The 26,246-nt window shown below is 47.9% G+C and overlaps 4 protein-coding genes across 6 annotated transcripts in view; 1 reads left to right on the forward strand and 3 right to left on the reverse strand.

Moving 5' to 3' along the window:
- Window positions 1-258: 258 nt before the first annotated feature.
- lrrc39 (leucine rich repeat containing 39) lies at window positions 259-4,965 on the reverse strand. The gene is made up of 9 exons (XM_005732400.2): window positions 4,860-4,965; window positions 4,417-4,570; window positions 3,758-3,866; window positions 3,527-3,683; window positions 3,279-3,415; window positions 3,033-3,178; window positions 2,271-2,423; window positions 2,015-2,196; window positions 259-323 (listed from the first exon to the last, which is right to left on the reverse strand). The coding sequence occupies exons 2-9, from the start codon at window positions 4,551-4,553 to the stop codon at window positions 286-288; spliced, it is 1,059 nt and encodes a 352-aa protein (XP_005732457.1). The 5' UTR covers window positions 4,554-4,570; window positions 4,860-4,965; the 3' UTR covers window positions 259-285.
- Window positions 4,966-5,211: 246 nt separating this feature from the next.
- Window positions 5,212-12,029, reverse strand: dbt (dihydrolipoamide branched chain transacylase E2). Its single transcript, XM_005732403.2, has 11 exons — window positions 11,889-12,029; window positions 10,759-10,888; window positions 10,467-10,542; window positions 9,629-9,810; window positions 9,425-9,552; window positions 9,088-9,340; window positions 8,826-8,992; window positions 8,664-8,741; window positions 8,387-8,578; window positions 8,225-8,296; window positions 5,212-7,582 (listed from the first exon to the last, which is right to left on the reverse strand). Exons 1-11 carry the CDS (start codon window positions 11,934-11,936, stop codon window positions 7,415-7,417), a joined length of 1,494 nt encoding a protein of 497 aa, XP_005732460.1. The 5' UTR covers window positions 11,937-12,029; the 3' UTR covers window positions 5,212-7,414.
- A 2,616-nt stretch (window positions 12,030-14,645) lies between these two features.
- On the reverse strand, window positions 14,646-24,167 carry tubgcp5 (tubulin gamma complex component 5). 3 transcript variants are annotated; one of them, XM_013910641.1, is made up of 24 exons: window positions 24,094-24,167; window positions 23,247-23,543; window positions 23,119-23,172; window positions 22,756-22,864; window positions 22,219-22,315; window positions 21,663-21,742; window positions 20,276-20,411; window positions 19,948-20,065; window positions 19,676-19,765; window positions 19,478-19,571; window positions 19,144-19,396; window positions 18,819-19,021; window positions 18,621-18,736; window positions 18,271-18,539; window positions 17,881-18,079; window positions 17,410-17,598; window positions 17,144-17,326; window positions 16,983-17,067; window positions 16,778-16,898; window positions 16,547-16,698; window positions 16,086-16,211; window positions 15,619-15,701; window positions 15,414-15,514; window positions 14,646-14,848 (listed from the first exon to the last, which is right to left on the reverse strand). In XM_013910641.1, the coding sequence occupies exons 2-24, from the start codon at window positions 23,378-23,380 to the stop codon at window positions 14,802-14,804; spliced, it is 3,039 nt and encodes a 1,012-aa protein (XP_013766095.1). In that variant the 5' UTR covers window positions 23,381-23,543; window positions 24,094-24,167; the 3' UTR covers window positions 14,646-14,801. The 3 variants fall into 3 exon arrangements, with proteins under 3 accessions (XP_013766095.1, XP_013766096.1, XP_013766094.1); XM_013910642.1 differs by lacking the exon at window positions 24,094-24,167 and adding an exon at window positions 23,627-24,050; XM_013910640.1 differs by lacking the exon at window positions 24,094-24,167 and having other exon boundaries at window positions 23,247-23,606.
- A 199-nt stretch (window positions 24,168-24,366) lies between these two features.
- The window catches only part of chst7 (carbohydrate (N-acetylglucosamine 6-O) sulfotransferase 7), an 8,264-nt gene continuing 6,384 nt past the window's right edge, over window positions 24,367-26,246 (forward strand). The window contains exon 1 of the mRNA XM_005732404.2: window positions 24,367-25,744. Within this exon, the coding sequence (XP_005732461.1) occupies window positions 24,477-25,727 (1,251 nt within the window). The 5' untranslated portion in view covers window positions 24,367-24,476 and the 3' untranslated portion in view covers window positions 25,728-25,744. The remainder of the gene's footprint in view (window positions 25,745-26,246) is intronic.

Genomic DNA, 26,246 nt, shown 5'->3' on the forward strand with positions numbered 1-26,246 from the left:
ACTGAACATGCTCAGGTGTTTTCTGTTTATATTAAAGTGTTTTTTTCCTCATGTACATAAAACGTTTGCAGTCTTCCAACAAGCCACGTTCTGAGCATGCTCACTAAAATCTGCCTGTCACATGGCACAATCATAGATTATTCTATAGCTGGAAAACTTCTGGAGTTTGACTCGTCCTGCTTGTCCACTTAATGTCTTTCAAAATAAAAGCACAAGTGTGGCTTTGTGAAAGTGTCTTTAAAAGGGAGAAGCTCAGAAGAAGAAAAAAAGACATGGGGCCGTATTTCATGCTGAGGATTCGTCATTGGACTCACCATCGGACTCTGAAACATTCAAAGAGAAAATCGTGTCAGCTGAAACCAACAAAACATTCAAATGATGTCGGGTTGTTCCTCGTATACGGTGCCATTTCAGCCCCAAAGACAGAAATGAGGGTTTGATATAAACACGGGCCAAATATTCTGTATGCCTCCATTATTTTAGCCTAAACTGAGTCAGTGATCTGAGTTCTTGAAATCCAGACAAGCCCAACTTAGAATATTCTACACCACATTTTTGTATGAAAACACTTTTAATGATTAAAGTCTTTGTGTCGTGTCCCTGAATTGTTATGGAGATCCCCCTGATTGGTCCTCTGGGACAGTTTCCCTCAATTACAGTGTAAACATGTTGAAAAACCTTGGTGTGGTCTACACGTGTGAGTAATAATGGCTGATTTAAGCATGAAATGTCCTGCTTGTTAATTTTTCTCACAGTAAAAGGTTATGCATAGTTTTAATGAAAGCATGAGTTGTGGGCTGCAATCTCTAAAACATTCTTTATATTCTAAACATGTCAGGCAGCAACGAAACTATTCAAAACTAAATGTTAATTATGATAAATTCAAAATGAACTGACATTTTATTTTTTTTTATGTTGTGCTTCATATATAATTTATATAAAAATGTAAAGGGTAGAAATAATAAGCTTAGTGGCTGGTTGGGTTTTGCAGCTGTGCAGTGATACAACTAATGTAAAACTAGGAAAATATGAATTTATCATCAAATATTTATCCAGCCATCCTTTTATCCTTTTCAGGGTTGTGAGGGGGTTGGAGCCTATTCCAGCTAACATAAGGCGAGAGACAGGGTATGGCCTGGACAGGTGGTCAGTCTGTCGCAGGGCTAACACAGAGACGAACAACTGTTCACATTCATTCACACCTATGGGCAAATTAGAGTTTCCAATTAACCTAACCCCACTAACTGCATGTCTTTGTACTGTGAGAGGAAGCCAGAGTTCCCGGAGAGAACCCACGCAAGGAACAGTGCTAACCACCGTGCCCCCATGCTGCCCCAAATAGCTATGTAAATTTAAAGTTATACGTGTGCTGTTGGTATCAAACGCAAAAGCTGATACTGGTGAGCACCTTCAGTTTAACCTGCAGACACTGTGAGAGAGTCACTTCATAAATCCATAAAATTTAAATTCAGGTTTATACATCCAGCTTCTAAAGCTCTTTTAGATGTATTTTTTTAATGGTGAATTAAGGATGGTAAACACCTTAATTCACCATCTGATCTGATCGATCTAATGAAACTCTGTTGGGTATGGGGCGAGGTTCTCATTGGTTGTGTACAGGGCAGGGTTCTCTGTTTTTTCACAGTGAACTAAATAAATTTTTTTCTGTGTATGTTTATGGTTAACTGAAGTGAGTACATTTAATTTAAAAACAGGTCAAATTTAATTCAACTTCCTTTTTAATCATAAAAACGTGAAGTAGCTGTTGTTCACGTGAAATGCTAAAGTGTGACTTTTTTCCACGTTATCACCCTGAAATGGTGCCGAATGGCAGGAACAACGCAGTGGTTATTGTTGACATCACTCTTTAATAACCTGAGGTCAGAGGGGTCAGTTGGGGTTTAGCTTCCCGTTTGTTGACGTCGTCGAGGGTCACTGCCCCCATGAGATGTTTGGCACACACACAGGTTAGCGTGTTAGCGCACCCAGGTCAGTGAGCATTCTCAGTACTAACGGTTGACGCAGTGCACGTTGAGCACGGCGTACGCTCTCTTTCGGGCCTCCTGGATGTACATGAGCATGAACTCTTTCCCGAACATCTCCCTGTCATCTTCCTCCTCTTCCTCCTCAGCCACCGCCTTCCTGCTCGGCAGCGTCACGTCCAGAGTCAGGGGGTTATCCCGGAAGTTCACAAACCTGCTCCGAGGAAGCGAAGAAGTGAGTGATGCCAGACAGAGGGAGGGCAGGTGCGTGAGGATGGCCAGACTCACCTGAGGCTGGACATGCCCTCCATGAGCGGTGGAATGTCTCTCAGCCTGTTGCTGCTGAGCACCAGCGTGTCCAGGCTCCTCATTCTGGCGATGTTCTCCGGAAGCTTCTCCAGCTCGTTCCTCTGCAGCCACAGAGTGTGTAGCACCTCCATTCTGAGGAAAAACACATGATCACTGGCTGTTGACAGAAAGGCGGTTGAGTGTTAAGTCAAATTTTGTAAAATTTCTAAAGTCTTAGTTTAAACTATAGGATCAAAGACATTCCTTTGTCTGACCACCTCTCCAGCCAATTTAGTGCTGGGGGAGGCTGACGTGGGTTTTATTGTAGATACATCGTATCTGAAGGTTCTGTTTGATGTTTGGTAAGCTTTCTGCTTTTATGATCCTTTTGGTGAGCAGGAGGTCACAAATTCTTGCACACGTGCTTACACGTGCACACACATACACACAGTGCCTTGTCTGTTAGAACCATTGGGGGGTTTTACGGTGGGAGGTCCTTGTGCTGTGATGTATATTGTAACAGTTTGTCAATAAATAGCTGCGAGGAGAGCTGCTCTTTGAAGGAGTTGGTCTGGAGACAGGTGAGGAGCATTTAGCTTCACACCCTGGTTCTGACCAAGCCTTTCCTCGTTAGCGAGTAAAAGACCGGTTGAAGATGTTCTGTCTTGTTTTTCGTTCTTCATGAGGAATAAGTCTCTAAACTAGCAGTGCCTGTGGAAACACAGACTCAACATGGAGCCTAGGCCATGTCCCAGCTCCTACCTGTGTATGTCTTCAGGTAAGTGATGCAGGCAGTTTCCTCCCATGTCGAGCCACTCGAGCGCCGGCAGGGCGAGCAGGCAAGCAGGCAGGCAGCTGAAGTCGTTCATGGAAAGATCAACATGCTGCAGCCGCGACAGCGTCCCGAGCTGAAGGTCAGAGAGAGAAGCACACCTGAGCTCAGACTGGACCAGAACCAGGCCTTACTTTTCAGGTGTACGGTAACGAGGCATAGGTTCAGGCACTCACCTGGTCTGGTAGCTCATTTAGGTCCCGGTTCATTGCCAGCTCCAGCCTCTCCAGGCTCTCACACCCGCTCAGCTCTGCCGGGACAAACGGGATTCTGTTGTAGCTCAGCAGCAGCTCTCTGAGCCGGGTCAGCTTTCCTGAGACCAAAACCAGGTGAGGTCACAGCACACAGAACCAGAAAACATGGCTCACAGCACACAGAACCAGAAAACATGGCTCACAGGCAGATTAAATCGAGGTGAGCTCACCGATCTGTTTGGGGATCTCAGCGACTCCGTTCCGAGACAGATCGAGCACCAGAAGGTTCTGGAAGCTAGAGATGAAGTGAGGGATCTTCAGTAGTCCGGTCCGGTGGATCTGCCACTCCTGGACCTGACTGAGCTGGATCAGGCAGCCTGGCAGAACCTGGAAACCAGAGCAGCGAGCTCACAATGCGCTGAAGTGACAGTTCAGTGTGCTTCCTGCGAGGGGGGCGTTACCTTCCACTCCTCCTGCTCAATCCGGAGGACCAGCCGGCCGTCCTCAATCTCCAGCTTCTGCTTTAGCCGGGCCAGCGCCGCTCGGTCTTCCCAAAGCCCGACTCCAAGTCTGGACCAAAATCACCAAGTGATGAAACCTCTTCGGTCTGACTTGGGACATCACTTCAGTTACCTTTTTTTCCAAACTTTATTATTTCGTTTTATTTTCTCGTCATGTTTTTGTCTTTAATGTGTTTGATCTTTATGACTTTATTTTTTACACTTTTTTGTTTTAAATAATTTGTTTCCCCCGGTCTTCTCCTTGACTGGCTGAAACATTCTGTCCTGATACAGTTTGACTGATGCAGAGATTCAACATGGCTGCTTTCAGACAAGACTGTATGTAAGAGATGGACATAACCACTGGGTTCATCCCCCCTCTGAAACTGACTCATCTTTTTTCAGGTTCACCAAATTTTCATTTACTCTATGGTAGAAACACTGCGAGAGAAACAGGAAGTGGGTGGGACTAGAGGTCCCAACACTGAAGATGAACCAGTTCAAAGGATTATGGGTAATTTTTATAAGGTTCATAGAGCAGTTTTTGTAGATCCCCACTTTGACCAGTAAGCACTGTATACCAACAGAAAGTGTGCTCAAGTGACTGGGTGTGGTCTGACCTGCCTGTGGCCCCGCCCCTCGTGGTCCTCCTCTTGTGCTCCTCCTCATGCTCCTCCCTCCTCCTCCTGATCCTGGTCTCCCACAGTGCTTTGATGGAGCTCACCGAGCTGCACGCTACCACCACGCCCACCATCATCACCACTTCCTGTCAGCCTTGTGATGTTACAGCACACAGGTGGACATGTAGGATAACCTATCTGAGCTGTAGCCCCATCCCCACGCTGACCATCTTGTGACACTGATTATTGATCTCCAGCAGAAATCATGTTTCAGATCAATTTACTGACCATTAATTAAAAACCCATCAAATTCACTCTGCTCAAACATCAAAAACAACCAGAGACAGTTTCCAGCTACTGAAGCAGAGAAGTTTCAGTCCTGCAGTAGGAGCAGTACCAGTACAACAGCAGTATTAATACTGTAGCATTATATGAAGTATTACCTGCTGTAGTACACGGATATTACTCGTCACCTTGTGGCCGAGCTGCAGCTCTCCTCCATGCTGCGTCCTGTCTGCTGAAATCTGACCTCGGCTCTCCTCGATAATTATAGCCTTCAGGTGACACATCACATGACAGATTACAGACATGCGGTCATATGACCGGCTGTTACTGCATCTGAGGACAGACCCACACTAAAAATACCATCAGCTGATCGGGACCAGAGCTGCAGGTTACTGAGGGTTACCCCCCACCCCCTTTCCCCAACATAGGCTCTCACGCGCACGCGCGCACACACTCTTTCACGCACGCACACACACACACGCACACACACACACACACACACGAGTCGTGTTCAGCTGTATTCAGAGGTTTTATTGAGTTTCACACATTTTGAATCCGACCCACTCCCAAACATACAAAACACTTTTTACACGTTTACATTTCATCTGTCGCTAAAACCGACGACGCTAACAAAAAGAAGACGACGTGACACCAACATAACCCGACACAGTGCTCTTTACCCAGCAGCCACCAGGACAGCGAGGAAGTCCAGGAGGACCGACCAACAACTCTGCAGCGCTACATCATGGCTCCATCACCTCAGATATAGTTATCAGGTTATAGCCGAGGTTTAATTGAAACCAGCTTCCTGCTCTGATGTCCAAAGTCGGCGCGCTTCTGCCCGAGACACATAATGAAGGTCCGGACTGGCGTTACCGACAGAATTTAACCCAATTCAGCCTTATAAACCTGATATAACAAAAGAAATTCTTACTATTTTTGAAAGCACAAAGAAATTCCCGAAATAAAAGATCCAGTGCAGTGTGAAGCTGTGCAGGAGGAGGGGAAAGAAAATCCCACATAACACCATTTACATTTAAAACGAACCATAATCCTTAATTTCAACTCTAATCTCAGATTATTTGCCGTGTCCATGCTCCAGATGCTGAGAAGATGGAGTTTAACAGCTGGCAGACTCTCAGTGCGGTCTGCAGTAACAGTCACTAATAAATACGACGAGCAAAAATAACGGAGTCAGGTCAACAGGAAGAGCTCCACAGCAGCAGCTTCAGAGGGTTAATGGTGTCAGCCCAAGGACACAAACCCCCCCCCTCCACACTGACAATAACTGTCATTCCCACTGGTGCGCTCGCATGATACCAACAGTTTCCTGCATTGGTCACAATTCAAACGTGGTCAAGGCTCATGAGCGGGACTGTGAGGAGGATTTTATAATCAAACAGAACCAGATTGACAAAATGAACTAAAAACACCATGGCACTGCTCACAAACCCCCGCGATGATGTGAGCACACCACGGATTGCTCAGCAGCAGAGAAAACTGCAATCACCATCCGACCGACAATGAGTTTGCCTGACTGATCCAACTGACACGAGCATGATCCGATCCAGCAACGTTTGCTTCGATCACGCTTGGTCACATGATTTCACAGTACATGAATATATGGAGTTTAATGCTCAGGATTTTAGAGTTTCAGGGCAGCTACAAACCATCGAGTCAGCTCCTCCGAGGGTAAGCGTACGTGCGGACGCAGTCTGCAGGTTTAACCTGAACCCGGTGGGTCGGGCTTCGTGTGGGCAAGATGGAACAGCCCGTGTTAAAACTGGGCCTTGGCGGAGGAAATTCAGACAGAGTGAAAATGAATATTATTATTTAACAGTGACAGGACATCAGGTGTCTGCAGGTAAGATTCTGTGGATGACATCACGATCACATGAGTTTATTTAAATCTGCTCTCAACTCTGAGTGAAACCATCTGACACGCTCACTGTGCAGCTACAGGTGTTTCCCCTCATCTTCCAGCTCATCTCAGACTTGAGCATCTCACCTGGACACCTGACAACAACTGCTCTGCAGCGTTTGACTGTATATAAAAGATGGACAGAGAATTTAAACCTGCATTCTCTCTAACATCCAGCAGTGGGTGACTTGCCTGAGGTCTATGAGAGTATGATCTCTCAGCTCATGGTCCTGGTGTGTTTTGGTGAAGAAAACAGGAAGTTAATTTCGGAGGAGATGGTCTAATTAGAGTAGTAAAGGAGCAGGAAGCAGGTAAGGATTTAGGGCGGGGCTTCATGTGACTGATGGTGATTGTTAAAAACCCAATTTAAGGTGTCACTAACTGCTGGGTGATAGCATGGTAGCCATCTTTTATATACAGTCTGTGATTTTAATGCATTAAAACGCAGTAACCTGCATTAATTTTAAAAAAGGCAAATTGTCTCGATTTATCTCCTGAGGCTCCAGAGCAGGAACTCGACAGGAACTCACTTCCTGTTTCTGGTCATTTCCACCAGACTGGACCTGCAGAACCCACAATCATGACCCCAGTTCACACTGTGTATGCCCTCTGATAGGCTGACCCCTTCTCCTCTCCTCACAGTGCCTTGCTTAAAGGCAAAAAGGAAATGACATTTGGCATTAAGGCCTCAGACAGAAACAGGAAGTGAAGGCAGGGAGAGGAGAAGGAGGCGGAGCAGTGAGGTCTGTTAGCGTGGTGTCCCGCCCTCCCCGGGGCTGATTGGGAAACTGTTTATTTGAGGTCCAGCACCATGCTGGCCGGGTTCTCTAGGTACTCCCTCCACAGGTTGGAGAAGCGACACATGGTGGCGCCGTCGATAATGCGGTGATCCGCTGACCAGCTGACCTTCATGATGTGAGCTGGGACCACCTGACCAGCAGCGTCGAACCTCGGCAGCACCTGGACACACAGACAGGAAGTCAGCAAGCCGTGTTAAAAAACAAACAGCTGCTCTGTAATGCCACATCCTCAGCAGCAGGTAACAGCGTAGCTGAATGGATAAACTCCTGAATTATGGTCCATGCACCATCTCCTGCGGTTTCACAGAAGAAAGAAGAACATCAGGTGGGTATCTGAGCATGCTCAGAGCCTGCCAGCTGATTGAACAGTCACCTGATAGTCAGACGGTCCGGTTTAACTTCCAGTTGTGATTCACGAAGAAACCACAAGCACACCTTAGTAAGTTTTCCTTCCTCTGAACAAAATAACAGTTTATTTTTCAGAGTGAGGAACAAAACCCTCCTCCGAAAGCCAGAGAACATCATTCTCCTGAAGACACTGATTTAAATAATTTATAAAATATTTATATGAATTTATAAAATAAATTCATATTTAATATTTTACAAACCAGGTCAAATGTTTTATATTCTTGAAGATATCGAAATAGAACAGGTAATCAGAGTCAAGGTGAGGTACACTTTAGACCATCTTCTTGTTCTTTATTGCGATCTTTGATATCTTGTGCTATTCACCCTTTTTCCTCTCATAGTAAACTAAAACACACCTGAGTCTGTGTGTGTGTTCGGTCTGACCACGGCTCACCTGGATCTTTCCTAGCGCGCCGATGGCGACCTCGGGTGGGAGGATCACGGGCTTGGCGTACGTGCCTCCGATCTGGTTCGAACACAGCAAGCAGAGTGAGGTCAGTGCAGCTTCTCTCAGCACTGTTGTGATATTTTGTGTCGCTGTTGTTTTCAGACTCACAGATCCAATGTTGGACAGCGTGAAAGTGCCCCCCATCAGGTCGGCAGTGCCCAGCTGACCCGATGCTCCGAGTACCTGCAGGCGGTTCAACTCAAGGGCAATCTCTAACACGCTGAGCAGCTGGACATTCTTCACGTTGGGAACCAGCAGACCCTGACTTGTGTCCATTGCCAGGCCGATGTTGTGGGACGCCTGAATCACATGAAACACTACCATCAGCACTAATGACGCCACTGAGCAGCCAGGGAAGCAAAGCCGGCTCAGAGCGTGCTCTTACCTTGTAGGTGATGTTCTGGCAGTCCTCATCCACCGAGGCATTGAGGATTGGGAAGTGGTGGAGACCGAGGGAGGCAGCCTGAGCCAATGAGAGCACAGCATTAACTTCAATACCAAACATGGGATCGATCGGCAGCTCGTGCATGGCGCCTTAACCCCCAACCTTGATGAAGAAGGGCATGTAGCTCAGTCTGACACCACGACTCTCGGCGAGAGGTTTCAGCTCTGACCTCAAAGCCACCAGGCGACTCAGATCAACCTCGTCACAGTAACCGAAGTGAGGAATCTTCAGCGCCACAGTCATCGTCTTCACCATCGCTTTCTGGAAACCTGAAGAGCCAATCAGAATGTTTACAGAGAAAAGAGATGACATGCAAGGCTCGCAGTGAACAGCGCAACACTTGGGTGTGACAGCAATCTCTGACCTTTGAGGGGCTCCGTCACGTCCTTGCCAGTGAAGACAGGTTTAGGAGTAGCGGGTGGAGGTTTCACAGCCGCCTTAGTGCTCACAGGCTTGGCAGCAGCAGGAGCAGCAGCAGGGGCCGGGGGCGGAGTCTGAATCTCCTGGAAAGGTGTTGGAGGCAAGATGGCTCCTGTTTGCTTCGCCAGGAAGTTCAGGATGTCCTCCTTCAGGATCCGACCATCTTTGCCAGTCCCCACCACCTCACTGAGCTTTATCTGAGGGCAAAGCGACACCTCAACTGGGAACACAGTGGGACAGACTGGGACAACCCGATGGGGACAAATAGGAATCACACTTACATTGTTCTCGATGGCGAGGCGTCTAACTGCAGGCGTGGCCTGCGTCTTGTGACCTTTGATCTCCTGGTGGGTGTGTTCTTCTTGAGCAATGGCAGGCGTCTCTACCACGTCCTCCTCCTGGATCACCTCTGAAGGATAACAGCAGTGAGACTTTCAGCCGTGAACTTGGACGGGCAGACGAGCAAAGATCTGCCGATGTCTCACCTGAGCCAGACTCTGTTTCAATATCCACCAGCGGTTTTCCCACAAAGGCCGTGGCATCTACATCGTAGTAGAGCTTTTTGATGACCCCATCATAGCGGCTGGTAATGGTGACCGATGCCTTGTCGCTCTGAACCTCACAGATGCTGTCAAACTGAGAAACTTTGTCTCCTTCCTTTACGTACCTGCCAGAGGAATCCAGTTTTATTTATGCACTTTTAAATCACACGACCTGAATATGCACAAGGACATATCTTGGTCAAAAATGACTCGAAGGTTCCTCACAGTGTTATTGGAGGCCATATTTCTAAGATTTTCTGTCCCAAGTACAATAACCTCAGTTTTATCTGAATTCAGAAAATTAGAGGTCATCCAGGGCTTTAGGTCTTCCTGACATTCCTGCACCTAATTGGTGTGTGTTATCTGGCCTAATGGATAGATAAAGTTGTCAGTGTGTCATCTGCATAGCAGTGAAAATGGATGCTATGCCTTCTGATGATACTACCTAAGGGAAGCATGTATAATGTAAACAGAACTGGTCCTAGCACTGAACCCTGTTGAACTCCATATTTAACTTTAGTGTGTGAAGAGGACTCTCTATTTACATGAACAAACTGGAGTGTAACGAGTTAACAAGCTATACTTCATCACAGGTTACAAGTTACAAGTAGTACATCCTAATCGCTTCATATGTTCACCTGTTTGTTCTCTTACAAACTCTGGGGTTTCAGGTTTGCTTCATTTTAAAAACAAAACAATACCAAAATTTTGTCATGACAATAAAAACGGGTGCTTGAGCTGTTGGACTCTTATTTTTTTTGGGGGGGGGGGGGTCACGTACCACTCCTTGACGGTCACCTCCATGATTCCCTCACCGATGTCAGACAGTTTGAATTGCACGATAGGTCCTTGATTCACTGCCGAACAAAACAAAACAGTGACATTATCAGAGAGGGACAAAACAATCTGCTGATGGAGGTCAGCGTACACCACCATGAGCGATCTGCCTCAATTCTCCCAGAGTCCATCACACAGCTGAAAACCCAGAACAGTTCACCATGATACAGATCTCCATGGCAATAGTAGAGAGATCAGAAGAGGCCAGGACTCAGGTGCTGCCGGTCTGGACTTACCCACAGCGACATGCAGCCCTCTGCAGCTGAACACCTGGAGCTTCCTGTCACACCTGAAGGTTATTGGCTGCAGAGTCCTGTCACATCTGAAGCTCTGCAGCTGGAAAGATCTGCGGCTCTGCTGACTCAGCTGATGGGAAAAGAGCAGATAACAGAGGTCACCTGGACCAGCCAACACACAGGTGCTTCAAAGCCACGCCCCCTGATATTCAGGGCCTGATGGTACTTCCTTCAGGTCCTAAATGTCAGACCAGCACCAGCACTCTTAAACTCAAACATGAAACTCCTTCAGGTTCTAATAAAGATGCATACAGGTGTTATTTTAAACAAGGTGGCGATGTAACCCTAACAGAGAAAAAATGCCAGGCAATAAAAAAAAAAAACAACATGCCTCTGACACCGTGGCACCAGATCTATGTTTCCTCATCTGCATGAAAATGAGTAAACAGAGTGAGTTTACACTGATTTAGTCACTGAAAATAATGCTGAGCTTGACTTTGACACTTTCAGGAAGTGGGGGATGATGGGAAATGGCCTACAGGCTGTCACCTGCCGACAGAAACCCTGCTCAGGTGTTTTCTTATTACAGGTTTCCTCTGAATTTCTCGAAGCTGACTCACTCCCATGTCACTTCTCAGTCCCATGTCACTTCTCACTAAATAAGACAGGAAGTTCGCTTTGAAAGTTATCCCCAACACTGGAGGACCACCTGTCAACCACGTCGTTTCCGTCGTTTGAAACCACATCTGCTCCTGACGTCTGGAACAAACACCTGTCCTGGTGGCAGCAGGTGAAGCAAGTTTCACCTGCAGGACAAACCCTAAAAATTACTGAGCTCAGATCTGAGTCAGAACCCGTACACAGCCGGTTCTGGTTCTGACCCATACCCTGACCCGGAAACAGCTCCTAACCGTCAGGAAGCAGTCGCAGTTGTTAGATGTTAGCCACAGCATGCTAGCTCAGAGGCTGTCTCATTCCATTAGGGTTAGCATCAGCTAGCCCATTGGCTAGCTATGCTAATGCACTGAGCTTGGTGACGTTGCGCACGCATGTCCGTTAGCATTAGCCGCAGGTCAGCATTAAGCGCTTACAGAGCCTTTGAGGAGAACACGAAGCTTGTATTTGCTCACCAGCAGCCGCCTGAACGCGCCGAGAGAGCCTCTAGTCACCGCTGCCATCTCTGTGCTCCGCCGCACGCCCCTCTCTGCAGCCAATCAGTGTGCAGCGCCGGCTCTCTTCTTCTGCTGCTTCCAGCAGGGCTCTCAGACATCACACAGGTGTGATGGCGCCATGATCAGGAGAGCTAATGAACAACAAATTAATTTATCAATCCTTTTCTGGTTTTTACAGCCTTAGACGTTCCACAGTTTTTATCCATTATTAATAATAAAATGATTTGTTATTTATTTAAAGACGGGTCAGCATCATGACATCGGCAAGCTGCCGTTTGTGCACCTGTCCAGATAAGGTAAGATAAGATAAGACTTTATTGATCCTGCGGCGGGGAAATTTGTGCATTACCACAGCTCAGGTACAGATAGTAGAAGAATACAAAGAGTATACCAGAATATAAAGACAAGAAATACAAAATAAATAAGATAATACAATATATACAATGGTAGATTGTACACGCACACTCAGAATGTGTTCTTGATAGGAGTTGTAGAAATATGCAAGAAATAAATTAAAAACTATTTTACTACTACTACTATTACTATGGCAGAGAAATCAGACAAACACTGGCTTAAAAGTACTTTAGTGATGTTAAGCCTTTTAAAAGAATTTTGTAAACAACACAGTATTACAACAGGTTTTAACAGAACTTCAAGTATAAAACTTTCCCCCAAAGTAGCAAAAAAATAGAATAAAAATAAAATTGTGCACAAGTAAAAGAATTAGTCCTTTTAAGTCCAAATGGTACCAGTAGGACCCATGACAAACAGGTGTATTGCATTAGAGTCCATCCAATGAGGAGTGTGTGTGTGTGATTGTCTGTCCTACCGTACTACTTGTACAGTAGAGGATTGTAGTCCATCAATGTGCAAATGAGTGTGCGTGTATATGTATATCGTCTCCTAGGATCTTGGGTTGGCTCGCCATCCAGTGAACACTGGAACACTCTGGGTTCTGGAATCGCTGACCTGGTCTTTGGATTCGTCCCATACAAAAACCTGACCGCTGTCAAGTGGATGGTCAGCGTTTACGTGAAGCCACATCTCAGTAAACCTTCCGGTTTCGCTCTGCCCTCGATAACAAAGTTTTAGTCCGCCTGCTCAACTCTCAGCTTTCCATCAGCAGGTCCTTCTCTACTGGAAATTAATCTAAAAATATAACTTTACTCCTCACAATACCCCTATATGGAACAACAGGTATATCCGTCTGTGTAGGAAATCTGCGTACATGGATGAATGGAGATCTAAAGGGATTTGGGCTGTAGCTCATTTTATGGACAAGAATGGGGTCTTATTAAAACATGAGACGTTTTGTGAGAAATTTGATGTAAGATGTACTGCTAAGAGATATAAATCCCTAATAAAAGCCATCCCAGTCCCTTTGAGATCAATGATAAATGAAGATATTGTGCACTCTAAAATTTCTCCTGGACTGAGACAGCTCTGCATAGCCGGAGTTGAATTTGGTGACAGCAGGTTTACAAACAAGGTGATCAGGAATATTTTGATAAATGAAATTTGCCCTAATCCGGTTAAAAGAAATTATATTCTTAAAGAATTCGACACCATGGAGGTTAAGGCGATAAGAAGAAAGTATATCTCACTTCCTCTTTCCCCTAAAGTAAAAGAGGTTAACTTTAAAATCATAAATGAGGTTTATCCAACCAATGAATTCTTAAGATGGAAATTTAACTTAGATGTGAACGCCTGCACATTTTGTGAAAATGATATTGAAAGTCTAGATCACTTGTGAATCAGTGCACTCCTTCTGGACTGACATGTGGAGCTGGCTACAGAGAATTCAGTTACCACATTTGACGGTGACAGTAATTAAATTTGGAAAACTTGATGAGAATGCAGATTTTGACTTGTTGATTAGGACGTTTTTGTTACTGGAAAATTTTTTTATTCACAAATGCAGATATTTTAAAGCTAAACCATGTATAAACAGATGTCTGAATGACTTTAAACTCTGGGCCAAATCGCTGAAACTTGTCAATAACAAGAAAGCTCATAAACTTGTTGTATTATTTAACAAGTTTAATCTATGTTAAAAAAGAAACCTCCCTATTTAATGATCATGACTGCCCTTTTTTGTTCATATTGATTTAGTTTCAAATCCTTCAATGACTGTTCTTTCTTTTTTGTTAACTCTGTTGGCTTTGTGTTTATTGTTTAGTTTTTTTCCTCCTCTTTTCTCGTTGTAACGCTCAACCGAGGATATTACATATTCGGATTAATGATGGTGCCTTGTATGTTATGCTGTTGTTTATAAATAAAGTTCTAAAAAAAAAAAAAAAAGTCTGCCTGCTCTGTTCGGCTGTAGAAACAAGCGACTGAAAACTTGGGAGGTGGTACTAAGGAGGGACAAGAGCTGCACCGATTGGCTGACACGCGAGAAGTGAAGTAAAACAATAGGCTCTCATCAGAGCTCATCAACCCTCGGAGAAACTTAACCCTTGTTTAACCAGAACAAATATATAAATCAGGTGGACATGATTAAACTAACGGGGTTCCTCCCTTCGTAAAGTGAGGGCGGAGACTGAAGTGAGACAGTATGCAGACAGCTGGCGATTGTGTGTGTGTGTGTGTGTGTGTGTGTGTGTGTGTGTGCTGAACTAGGACGTTGTACATGAGTGCAAAATCAATTTAAAAAACCCAGTCTGTCGGGTCACGGTCCTTTACACAACGTAAAGTGAATAACGGAGTCAAATGTCAGCACATATTGTCACATCTTTATTCTGCCTCGTCACAGACGTTATTAATATTAAAATACAAGCATTCATGAAATTTGTGGAGAAGCAGCAGGCCGGTCTGAGTCCGTCTCAGCAGACAATGATATCGTCACAGAGCGTGCTCGTGTCCGGCTCGTCAGCACTGCTCGAACCCCGCCATCAGAGAGAGCGCCAGAGACTCCACTGCACAACAAGAGAGACAGACGTCATCAGCTCCTCTCTGCTCACAGCATACAACAACACACCGGACAGCTACGGTGGCCCAGAGGTGCCAAACACATATTTCACTAACTGGAAAGGTTTTCAATCATTCAATCCTGTGTGCTGACAGGATGACCAGCACAAACATCCTATTTCTCATTTATTACTTTCATATCCTGTTAAATTGACCTCGAAGGATCAGATTGCAGGAGACTTGTGGTTCCTGAGTCTGAGCTGATGCAGATGTTAATAACTGAAGGTTGGCTTTTGTTGGCCCTTGGAAGACTTTAACCGCACACGCCCGAGCCCTCGTAACGGCATTTTCAGGCTGAAAATGTTGTGCGGATATCTCGTTATGAAGTCGATCCCCTCTGAACTGCGGACACACTCTGTACGGAGGAAACACAGAGCGCTGCAGCTGGATCCCGACAGCCTCGTAGCATTGACCGATTTTACATTTAAGCTTTTCCAAGTCGGATGTTCTGCACCTTTGGACCACCGTACACAATCACTGCGTATGACATCATTACCCAGACGACAGACTCACAGTGAGGGAAGGAGCCACGGCACACCGCCTTATTGAGGATCGTCACAAGGAACATGTGGCAGTTTTTGAAATCAGATTCCATTTTATCGATGGACTCGATCCTGAAAGAGAAACAACATTTAGCTGCAGAGCTGGTGTGTCGTCTCTGTACCTGGATGCGCACAACTGTCACATCAACACCACTGAATAGACGCATCGCTCTTACTTCCAGGCTCCAGCCTGCCATCTGTCCGAGAAGATGAGCACGAGATTCAGAACCTTCATTATCGCCTCCTTCACAAAACTGACCTGAGAAAAGACAACATGTAGAAACAGGTTGAGTCTGAGCAGGGAGCCAAAGTGAGATTCGGCCCACTGAAGGTTCTGGTCCCACCCACAGTACAGTGTTTTACAAGTTTTCCTGGAAACATAAAGAATCACTGTCTTATCAGATCCAATTTATTTACTTGCCCGCCATCACACACTACAGTGAGGTCAGTACAAGCAGCGGTGCTGATGGTGCAGCAGCATTTTTTGTACTAAAGCAGGAAAACTGAGAAACACCTCAAGCTGCTCATCGTGTTCGTAAACGAACGAACGCTTTTTCATCATCTCAAACAAACAGGAACCTTCTTTACAGCTGATTGCGTCAGCAGTCAGACTGGTGGTGACGGCACCATCATAAAAGTTCACCTTCTCCCTCAGCAGACAACGGTCGTGAATCGTGGCCAGGTATCTGTAATGGATCTTGATGAGCTGGTCCAAGTCCTTGGCTTCCTGCACTTGGTGCTGAAACTCGAGTCCCGTGCTGTGCAGAATCTGCCGAGACACAAAACAGATGAAGAGCCAGAGTTGGTCAAACTGAGAGTGCAGTGAGGACTCACCTCATCCTCACCGAGCCTGGTTCTGCAGGAGGTTTCTTCCTGTTAAAAGGGAATTTTCCCTTCTCACTGTCACAATTGGCATGGTCATAGGGGGTCATAGGATTGTTGGGTTTTTCTCTGTATATTTGATTGTAGGGTCTACCTTACAATATAAAGCACCTTGTGGTGACTGCTGTTGTAATTTGGTGCTGTGCAAATAAAAATTAAGTGAATTGAATGTCATGGGTGCACTTCCTGTTTGCAGGAGGTCAGTTTGGTGGCTTGCCTCACCCTCGTCATGATGTAGTTGTGAAGGCTGTTGACAAAGTGCATCAGTTTGACCCTGAGCAGACACATCCTGTGGATCTGCTGGTTCACGCGCTCTTTGACCTTGACCTCCTCGGCTGTGGCGCCCTCCAGCTTCTTAGTGACGTCTGTAAAACCTACGAATAACAACCATTTATCAGAGAAATGACTGAAACGGGCTTATTTTCAGTTTTCAGCTTCACGTGGAGCTCGTACCACTGAATCGAAGAGTGTCCAGACTGTACTTGGCCCATTTGATCTGCAGCAGGAGGAGGAACACTTGGTTGTAGATCTTCTGACACTCAGAGCTGATCACAATGTCCACGGGCCAGGGAACCTGTGCAGACACGTACCAGGAAACGTCAGGTGGCAGATTGAACAACGCACCGACAGACACCAAAGCACAAACTGCAGTGTTCACCTTGTAGCTCAGCGTGAGGACTTCCAGGTTGTTCACAGGCTGTTTTTTCCTGGAAGCGTCGATGGGCTCCAGAAACACCGACAGCCTGGGAAACAGAGATGCCTGATCAAACTGATTCTAACATAAATAAGGACCTGTGTCACAGCAAATGTGCACTGTACCTGCTGCTGTCCTCCGGGTAGCGCTGTCCGACCGCCTCTTGCAGCTGCACGTTCAGAAACGACGGCTGCTGCCAGCTCTCCTTCTCCTGCACCTTGTCAAAGATGGCCGTGTAAAAATCATACATGGTGTCTCCAGCTTCCAGCAGGAAGTAGTTCCTCATCGCCTGAAGGTATTCCAGCAACCTGCAGACACGCCACAGAGCTCAGAAGCTTCCCTTTCCCTGATTTTGGAAACAGGAAAAGCGTAGCTGAAGAGCCGTGCTTACCTGTAGTCTTTTGTCAGAGTCTTCATCAGGTTCCCACAGCACTCAATGTACCTCCTCTCAATGTGCGGGTAGAGACAGGAACGCAGTGTGAGCTCAAACGTCTGGCAGGTGACAGACTGGGACGAGCGGTCCACGCTGAAATCCCCTCCGGAGAAACACTCCTGGAAGTCGCTCTGCTCCAAGTACAGTCTGAGGAAGAGGAGGGCAGACAGAACGCACTCAGACTCAGGAATAAAGAAATCTCGCTCGTATCCGCGCAGAGCTCGGAGGAGTAGAAAACAGAAAATCTCACATCACAATTTGTTTGTCACGTTCAGAGCTAAAGACAAACTCTGAGCTGTCCACTCTTCTAAGACGTGAACAGCTTACATTTCTGACAATCTGCATCTTTATCCTGCGATGAATCCCAGACTTTTTGTTGATCCTCGCTGGACATTTTCTCAGAGGCTTGTAGAAGAACTATGGCATTACCTGGCAAAATTGATGGCCAGCAGCGGGTCATGGACATCGTCAATCTCGAGGTGCCGCGCCATGATGGACTGCATCTTGATCAGACTCCTCCTTGTGGATTGCTGCTCCGTCATGCCATCCGCCGGGGACTCCTCTCGGCTGCAGAGGCGCGACTGCACGGACTCCAGAAAAAGCGTGTGCAGACTCTTCCTCTCTGCGTCTGCAAGCAAACATCCAGGACAGACAGCCCAGGTTAGTGAGGTCAGCTCATCGGCAGAGGCATGGCACTCAACAAACCCTGAAGACATCCGGGAGAGCAGAAGCATAGAAAACCCCATCTGTGGTTTGTGTTGACCCGGTCAATGCAGCGCCTTCCTCTACTGAAACAAACAGACAGAACGAAGCACTGACCTCTGGAGGCTCGCTGAGACTTCTCTGCCTCCTTGCAGTCCAGATTCTTGAGCAGCTGCATGGACTTCCCGGCCATGATAATCTGCTTGAGGACAGGTTTAAGGAAGGACACCATGGTGAGCTGTCTGCCCCCCGAGGCCTGATCCCCCCCGGAGCTCCCGCTGGCCGCGTCATTCAGCTTCTCCTCACTGTCCACCGTCTCCGATACGCTGTACAGCGTGTAGGTGGCGTACCAGAAGTCCCTGTGATTCACGGGCACGTCTTTGTTCCTGCAGCGGGAGAAAGAAACTCAGCCCACAAAACGCTGCTGAAGTCACATCACACGCACACACACGGTTTCTGCAGCGCACCTCTGGATGATGAATTCTCTGGCAGGGTCAAACAGATGGCCGTGAACGATCCACTCGTCTACGATCTCCAAATACGGCCGGACCGTCTCCGTCCACAGGGAGAACAACAACGCCACCTGGCAGACAGAGAGAGCAGATGCGTTTGTTTCCTTCCACTAAATCGCCCCCATGTCACAGTATCCCACGACGAGTGCTCACTGCCTGCTCCGATGCCTCGCCGACGCTGTCATACTCGATGATGGCCTTATAGAGGGTGTTGAGCAGGTGGGAAGCCCGCACAACGTTGGGGGTGGCGGGCGGCACTTCGGCGACACCCGTGCAAAAGACCCTGTGCAGCACTTTGATCTGAGCCAGGTGAGGGCTGAGCCGCTCCAGCACTGCAGACAGAGTCACTGTCTCATCTGCAAACAGACACGACGCAGATTGGGAATCAAACGAAGGCGGCCGGGCTCAGGATGACAGAACAAGAAAACCAGCACGGAAACAGGAAGCCTCAGTGATCCCTAAACAAGCTTGGACTTACCGTTGCATATGAGCTCCCTCTCAATCGTGGTAAGCTCCTCCTTGAAACTTGTGAAGTACTTGTTGAGTGCCCACACGAAGGCCTGGTAGGTCCTGAAGGGAGGCTCGGAGGCCTTCTTAGAGCCGTAGGTGGACGCGGTGCCCGGCGGGCCCGGCTCCGAGCTGTGGCCTGTCACCTCGTCGATGAACCTCTGCAGCCTGAACACAGCCTGACCATAGACGGCGATGTGCTCGAGGACAGAGCGCAGGCAGTTCTGCAGCACAGAGGAGAAAAACACTTTTCACTACAGCTCGCATTGCACGTGCTCAGTGACCTCCGTCAGATGTGAACTCACGCCGGTCAGATGAGTCACCACCACATTACTTCTGACTGACACCTTTCCGTCGTGCTGCTGGAATATGAAGTGTTTCTTGACCCCAGAGAGAAGCCTGCAGGAAGAAACTCACACAGTCAGCAGGACCCCGAACCCACTCTCAACACAAACCTGATCTCGGCGTGTGGCGACCTGCAGGCGACTGTCGTCATCTCTTACCACAGCGTTTCTCGAATTACTTGCGTCTCTGTGACGAAGGCCTTCTCTTCTGGCAGGTACAGCGGATCCGTGTTATACAGGTGCTGATCCCTGAGGGGACAAATGCAGCATCAGCACCAAATACTCTAATTTCAAACTATAGCTCCTCCCCCAACTGCACCCAGGCATCCCTCTCCCAGCTCTTCCCCTGGGGGGGGTTCCATGTCCAAATGTTCTCCCCACAGGTAGGACGCTGTATATTAATTTTTAACTATCATTGAGGATGAGCTCACCACACATTGAGGAGGTTGGAGTGCAGATGCAGGCTGTGGGGAAAACGAGGTGCATGCGATGCCCAGTACGGGGTCACCAGATGCTGCTCCAGCCAGGCCCTAGCGTCAGGCTCCCCCACTGAGAGGAAACATGGGGAAAAGGTTCAGTGTGACAATAAAACACCCTCCATGTCCGAGTCGCTTACACTGCAGCGCATTCTGGGTAGTGACATCAACGTTTTCTGTTCAGCTTTTGTGACTGAACAGGAAACAAACCAGAAGCTCCTTCCTCTCATTTGGTGGAAACGTTGTAAAGACCTGCACCTTCTGCTGTGTGACTGCTTCGCACCTGTCCACGTGACTGGAACGGTTTTGTTGGCGTTGTCCTGGTCCTCCTGAGGCGTCCTGTCCAGCTGGATCCCAGAGTCCTCCCTGCTGATTGGCTGCTGACTGTCATCATCCTCGCTCTCCTCCTCAGACCACTCCTATGAAACAGGAAACACTGATGGGCACAGCTTACCTGTAATACGCCTGTAGGTACTGTGCTCAGTATAATACAAACCAGGACACTTCCTAAAATATATAAAAGCAGAATGCAATGATCTACAAATCCCATAAACTCATATTTTATCCACAATAGAACACAGAAAACACAGTAAATACTCAAAATGAGACATGTTACTGCTTTGTGACAAATCTGAGCTCATGGGGAATTTGGCGACAGCGACACCCTAAAATATGGGACGGAGCAACAAAAGTGTGTGAAAGTCAGCGATGCTAAAGAGAAGATCAAAGGTGAGCTGGCAGCAGGTCGGTCACGTGATCAGGTAGAAAAAGATCATCTCAGAGAGGCGGAGCTTCTCAGAGGTTCACCAACCTATTTAAGAATCACAGTCCACGCTGTGAACATCTCATCATCTACACAACATGACATCATCAGCACACTCGGAGGATCTGAGTGTGCTCTCTGTGCACAGGCTGATGACTGTAACCTTCAGCAGAAACACTGCTCTGTGATAAATCTGTGCACGGCTCAGGAATATTTCCATAAACCAGCGTCTGCGAGTAGTTCGGCGTGCCATCCACACATGCTGGTTACAGCTTCGTCATACTGACACGAAGCCACGTGTGACCATGATCGAGAAACGGCGCCGGCTCCTCTTTAAAATGGACCAAGGCAAAGCAAAAACTGATCTCAGGTCAGAATCATCAGCATGGCTTCAGAGGAGAAGAGTCTGGCCCACCTGCAGTTCAGACCTCTGACCGGCCAACAACATCTAGAGCGTTGTGAAACAGGATGAAGCAGAGCCGGGACTGCCGAGCAGCTGGAATCCTCAATCAGATCAGACCAGCTGCTGTCCTCAGTTCACAGACCATCACAGACTGATGTCAGAGAGGAAGCACAGACCTGTCCTACTTTACAGACGTGACGCTGCCGTCAGATTCAACACAAGTTCACGTTTGATTCAAAACAGCTTTTTCTGTTCTACAGTGAAGAAAATGTGACTTTCTTTAGGTTTTTTTAGCGTCTGACTTTGTTGGAGCTTTTCTGGGTTTGTACTTGTGGGTCAGAAATGAGTTTTGTTTTTCTGCCTGTGAACACAGGTTAGTGATGATGTTAAAGTCATGTGACTGTGGTGTGGTGTTCATGTTGCACCACATGTTGCTGACACCGGGTTTTCGATCAGAGAATCAGAAACAGCTCTGCATTCATAAAGGTGGGCTCGGTGACTCACAGGTGTGTCTGGGTACGGCCCCATGTCTGCATCCTCGCCCTCCATCAGATATTTAGCCCAGTCAAACTTGTCCTCCGGTTCTGCAGACATAAGACTGAAAGATTAACATAAACTGTGTGATTTTTAGCCTTCAAGGCTAAGTGCTAAGGTTATCTGGAAACAAATCATTTGGCCTTTGACATGAAGTGAACTTATAATCACTGCACTGATGTTATGCAGCGAAACACGGTGGGCAGATTTCCTGCTGCTGAAGCTTTCGATCTGACTCTGAAACAGAAACATGGGTGCGACTGTGACGACGTCACTGGAATCTGTTCATCTGATCCTGGTGTCAAAGCATCATTAGCATCTGTAATGTGGGATTCACTAAAACAAAGCTTTGGTTTAAAAAGTTCTACTTTTAATGAGAGAAAAAAAACCGCTTTGGAAGAATATGTGAAAAACCTTCTGTTTGTACCGTTTGTGTTTCCAACTCCAACCTGAGAAAAGCAGAATTAATGAATTCAGAATGTGTTGACACGTTGGTCACAGATAAAGGGAACTATGCGGTTCTCACCGGCCTCCTTCAGCCTGGGTCGCTCTGTGAAGTCTGTGTTTGAGGGGGATCCCGACAGGCAGAGCAGCAGTGACAGTATGCTGTAGTGTGCATCGGTCTGAGGAAACACAGATCACATTTCACTGAGATATTCTCACATCATTGCAGTCATGTTTCAATGTTCGAGCCCGACACACCAGAAAACTGTGTGTGTAACATGTGATACTGACCCATTAGGGCTGCGTCATCTGTCAGAAAACTAGCGCACACTTTATTACTGTGCACTTTTCTCTTGCACTGCTGTGTCTGTATCGTTCTGTCTTTGTTTTGGTTTCTTGCACACTTTATGTAGTCTTGTGTTGATTGTCTGATATATGTAGCACCATGGTCTTGGAGGAATGCTGTCTAGCTTCACTGTGTACTGTACGACGACGCATGGTGGGAATGACAATAAAGCTACTTGACTTGAAAAGACTAATGTGATTGTTTATTGATTGCAAGTTTATGAGTATTGATCGCTATCCGTCTGTGATAGAGCAGAAAACAGCTGTGCGCTACCTTTTCCCCATCTGTGTTCGGTAAAGGTGAGTTCAGGAATTCTTCAGTCAGTCTCATCCAGCTTTCTGCTTTCTGTAGGTCCGAGTGCACCACGAGCTTCTCGTAGATTCTGGAAAACAGGGCAGACTGTCACTATACCATAACGTTAGCTGGAGACGAAGAGCGGAGGATGACGATGGAGCTGCCAGGCAGGAGGAGGAGAAGAAGAACTCAGGGGAGGTTGGTGGATGTAGCGAAGGGGGACAAGCAGAGGGGTGCAGTGACAGGGGAGGATTCTGGGACAGGAGGACATGCAGAGCCCTGAAGGAGAACATACACATGTTTAGTTTGCTCAGACTTCACTGTTTTGAAGGAGTCACTCACCCGCTGACACTGCGCTCCACTTTGTGGCTGTCTGTGTCCAGATATCGATGAAACCTGAGGAGACACGAGGCGGATGTTAGGACGCTGTGTGCAGCAGCCTGCTCCCCCGCACACCCGTAAAAACTCACTTAAAGTTGGACCAGGCGAATTTGAGCGCCAGCTGGAAGTTTTGGTCCTCCTCATCCTCGATCCCGCTGAGACACCTGATCAGCCGCTTCGTCTCTCTCTCACTCTCCTTTTCGAAGGTGCTCCAGTGCGCCATGTTGACGCTGTCAGCCGGGCTGCAGTCCCCGTGAACGGGCACAGATCGAAGCGGCCTGTCGGTCTGCTTCCAGCCCGCGGTTTCCACCCGCGAACAGGCTAACAGCGCCGGAGATGTCTTAAATGCGCCATTATAGACAAATGGCTGTCTCCTCCATTGATTCCTACAGGACCGCGCAGTGTTAGCCCCACCTCCATAACAAACAAGTAGCACTGAGCATGCGCAAAAACAATTAAAATTAGTTACCGTTTTTATTTTTTAGTGTTTTAAAGTAGTTAAACCTCGTTTCTCAGTCGGTACAAAAAATGACAAAAACTGAATATTCCACTTTCTGTGAATCTACGTAGGAAAATGGCGGTAATGCATCCGTATGAGCAGCAGAGGCCGCACAGGCACTAGTAAACAAAAAGCACTGAAATACGTTAAAGGACTAAAATGAGTACGTGAAGATGCTTCTAGACAGCAAGTCCATGGTTTAGTTCTTGCAGTGACCCGGATAATGCTCGCACGGGTCAACGAGAGGACGCGCTATCTTCATATCGCCTGTTTACCAGGTGAGGAGCGCAGTCAAAAGCCCCCGTGGTGATGGTGATGATTCTCTGCAGATGCTCAGGTCATGCTCACACATGTACAATAGAAGATTTTACGAAAATAAAAGCCTGTAAATAACTTTTGATTTGACTGTATTTATTTCTCTATATTTGAATACTTACACATTCTTAACACTCTATCTTTCCAGAAGAAAAAGGTTCGTAGCAGTTTTGTTCTACAGCTATAGACTCGCTAGCGCCCTCTGTGAACTCATGAGCTATGCTATTAGCTTAAAGCGCTCACAGAAGGCGGCGAGTGCGCTGAAACACTGGGGTTCCCATAATTCAGCGCGCTCACGGGCGGGTGCTTTTGGTGGACGCCTCTTTCCTTCGATGCTCTCTGTTGTCGGCGTCAACAAGTCCCGCCCCCACACTGCGCACTCTTAACTCACAGAGACGGTGGACGACAGTAGTCCCGGCGTGAGACAGCGGTGCTGGTGTTCCTACTCAGACGAAGCGGCAGGGGGCGTGGCTAACACTCCGTACAGCAGCGACCCTGCGCGGAGATGAAGAGGAGGCTAAACAAGAAGTACCTGCTGCTGATCCTGGCCTACACCGGACTGCTGCTGCTTCTGCCCTACGTGCTTGACTCTCGGGACCGGGCGACCCGGCCGGCGGCGCAGCTCCAGCCCCGCTGCCCGGAGCTGGAATTGCCGTGGGAGGACGCTGGGGGTCCCAACGGCAGCGAGCCGGCGACCGAGCCCGCCTCTAACCGCAGCCAGCCACGGATCCATGTCTACCTGCACGCCACCTGGAGGACCGGCTCCTCCTTCTTGGGCGAGCTGTTCAACCAGCACCCGGACGTGTTCTACCTGTATGAGCCCATGTGGCACATCTGGCAGGCGCTGTACCCTGGGGACGCGCAGAGCCTGCAGGGTGCCGTGCGCGACATGATGAGCGCACTCTTCCGCTGTGACTTCTCGGTGCTGCGGCTGTACGCGGGCGGGCAGAACGTGAGCAGCGCTTTCATCTTCGGCTGGAAGACCAACAAGGTGCTTTGCTCCGAACCGCTGTGCCGCGCGCACCGGCGCCACGAGGTGGGACTGGTGAAGGAGGAGCTGTGCGCACAGTGTCCGCGAAGGGAGCTGCGCGAGCTGGAGCGCGAGTGCCGGAAGTACCCGGTGATGGTGATCAAAGGTGTGCGTGTGCTGGACTTGGGCACGCTCGTGCCGCTGATGCGGGACCCCAGTGTGAACCTGCGCGTCGTGCAGCTGTTCCGGGACCCGCGCGCCGTGCACAACTCGCGTCTGAAGTCGAAGCACGCTCTGGTGAAGGAGAGCATCCAGGTGCTGCGCAGCCGCAGACAGAGCGACAGGTACAAGCGGTTACTTGCGCCCGCGAACCGTGCGACGCGCGCGGAGAGCTACGTGTCGGGCGCCCTGGAGCTCATCTGTGACGGCTGGTTGCGCGACCTGCTGCTGCAGCTGCGCGCACCGCCCTGGCTGCGCAGCCGCTACCTGCGCCTGCGTTACGAGGACCTGGTGCTGAGGCCGGCCGAGCAGCTACGCAGGCTGCTCCGCTTCGCTGACCTGCCCGCGTCTGCCGCGCTCGAGAGCTTTGCGCTCAATATGACACGCGGGCACGGCTACTCTTCCGACAGACCATTCCTCATCTCCTCCCGCGACGCCAAGGAGGCTGTCCACGCCTGGAGGGAGCGGCTGAGCGTGGAGCAGATCAGTCAGGTGGAGGCGTCCTGTGGCGAGGTCATGAGGCAGCTGGGCTACCAGAAGACGCACGAGGAGGACACAGCGTCCTGACAGAGCTGTGGGCCGAGGTAAGCTGACAAGCGCCTGTTTATGTTGCTGATCTGAGACCTCTGACCTGACCTGCTTGGATCACAATACAGGTGAAACTAAGACTTTCATACATCACAGCCTCCAGTGATGACAGGGCATGTCACATGTCTTAACCCCAGACTGTCATGTAGCTGTTCTTCCTTCAGTTCGATTAAAAAAACAAAGGAAATGGTTTGTTTATCTCAGAGGAGATGATGCTCTGGCAAGAGCATCTTCCTGTTAATGACAGGAAGTGACACGAGTGAGGCGGGATGCAGTGAAATTTTATTTCTGACATAAAATGCAAACAAAAGGTAGTAGCAGATAGGGCTGAACGATTATGGAAAATAATCTAATTGTGATTTTTTGCCCCAATATTGCGATTGCGATGCGATATGCGATTATTTTTTAAGGTCTTTGTCTTCTGTATTATTAAACAAAGACAAGCAATACATCATATAGTATGGCCAATACTATATTACATTAATTTTAAACTGTTCT

The sequence above is a fragment of the Pundamilia nyererei genome, unplaced genomic scaffold (assembly GCF_000239375.1).
Source record: "Pundamilia nyererei isolate P.nyererei 1_Seehausen unplaced genomic scaffold, PunNye1.0 scaffold00046, whole genome shotgun sequence".
Classification (NCBI taxonomy): domain Eukaryota; kingdom Metazoa; phylum Chordata; class Actinopteri; order Cichliformes; family Cichlidae; genus Pundamilia; species Pundamilia nyererei.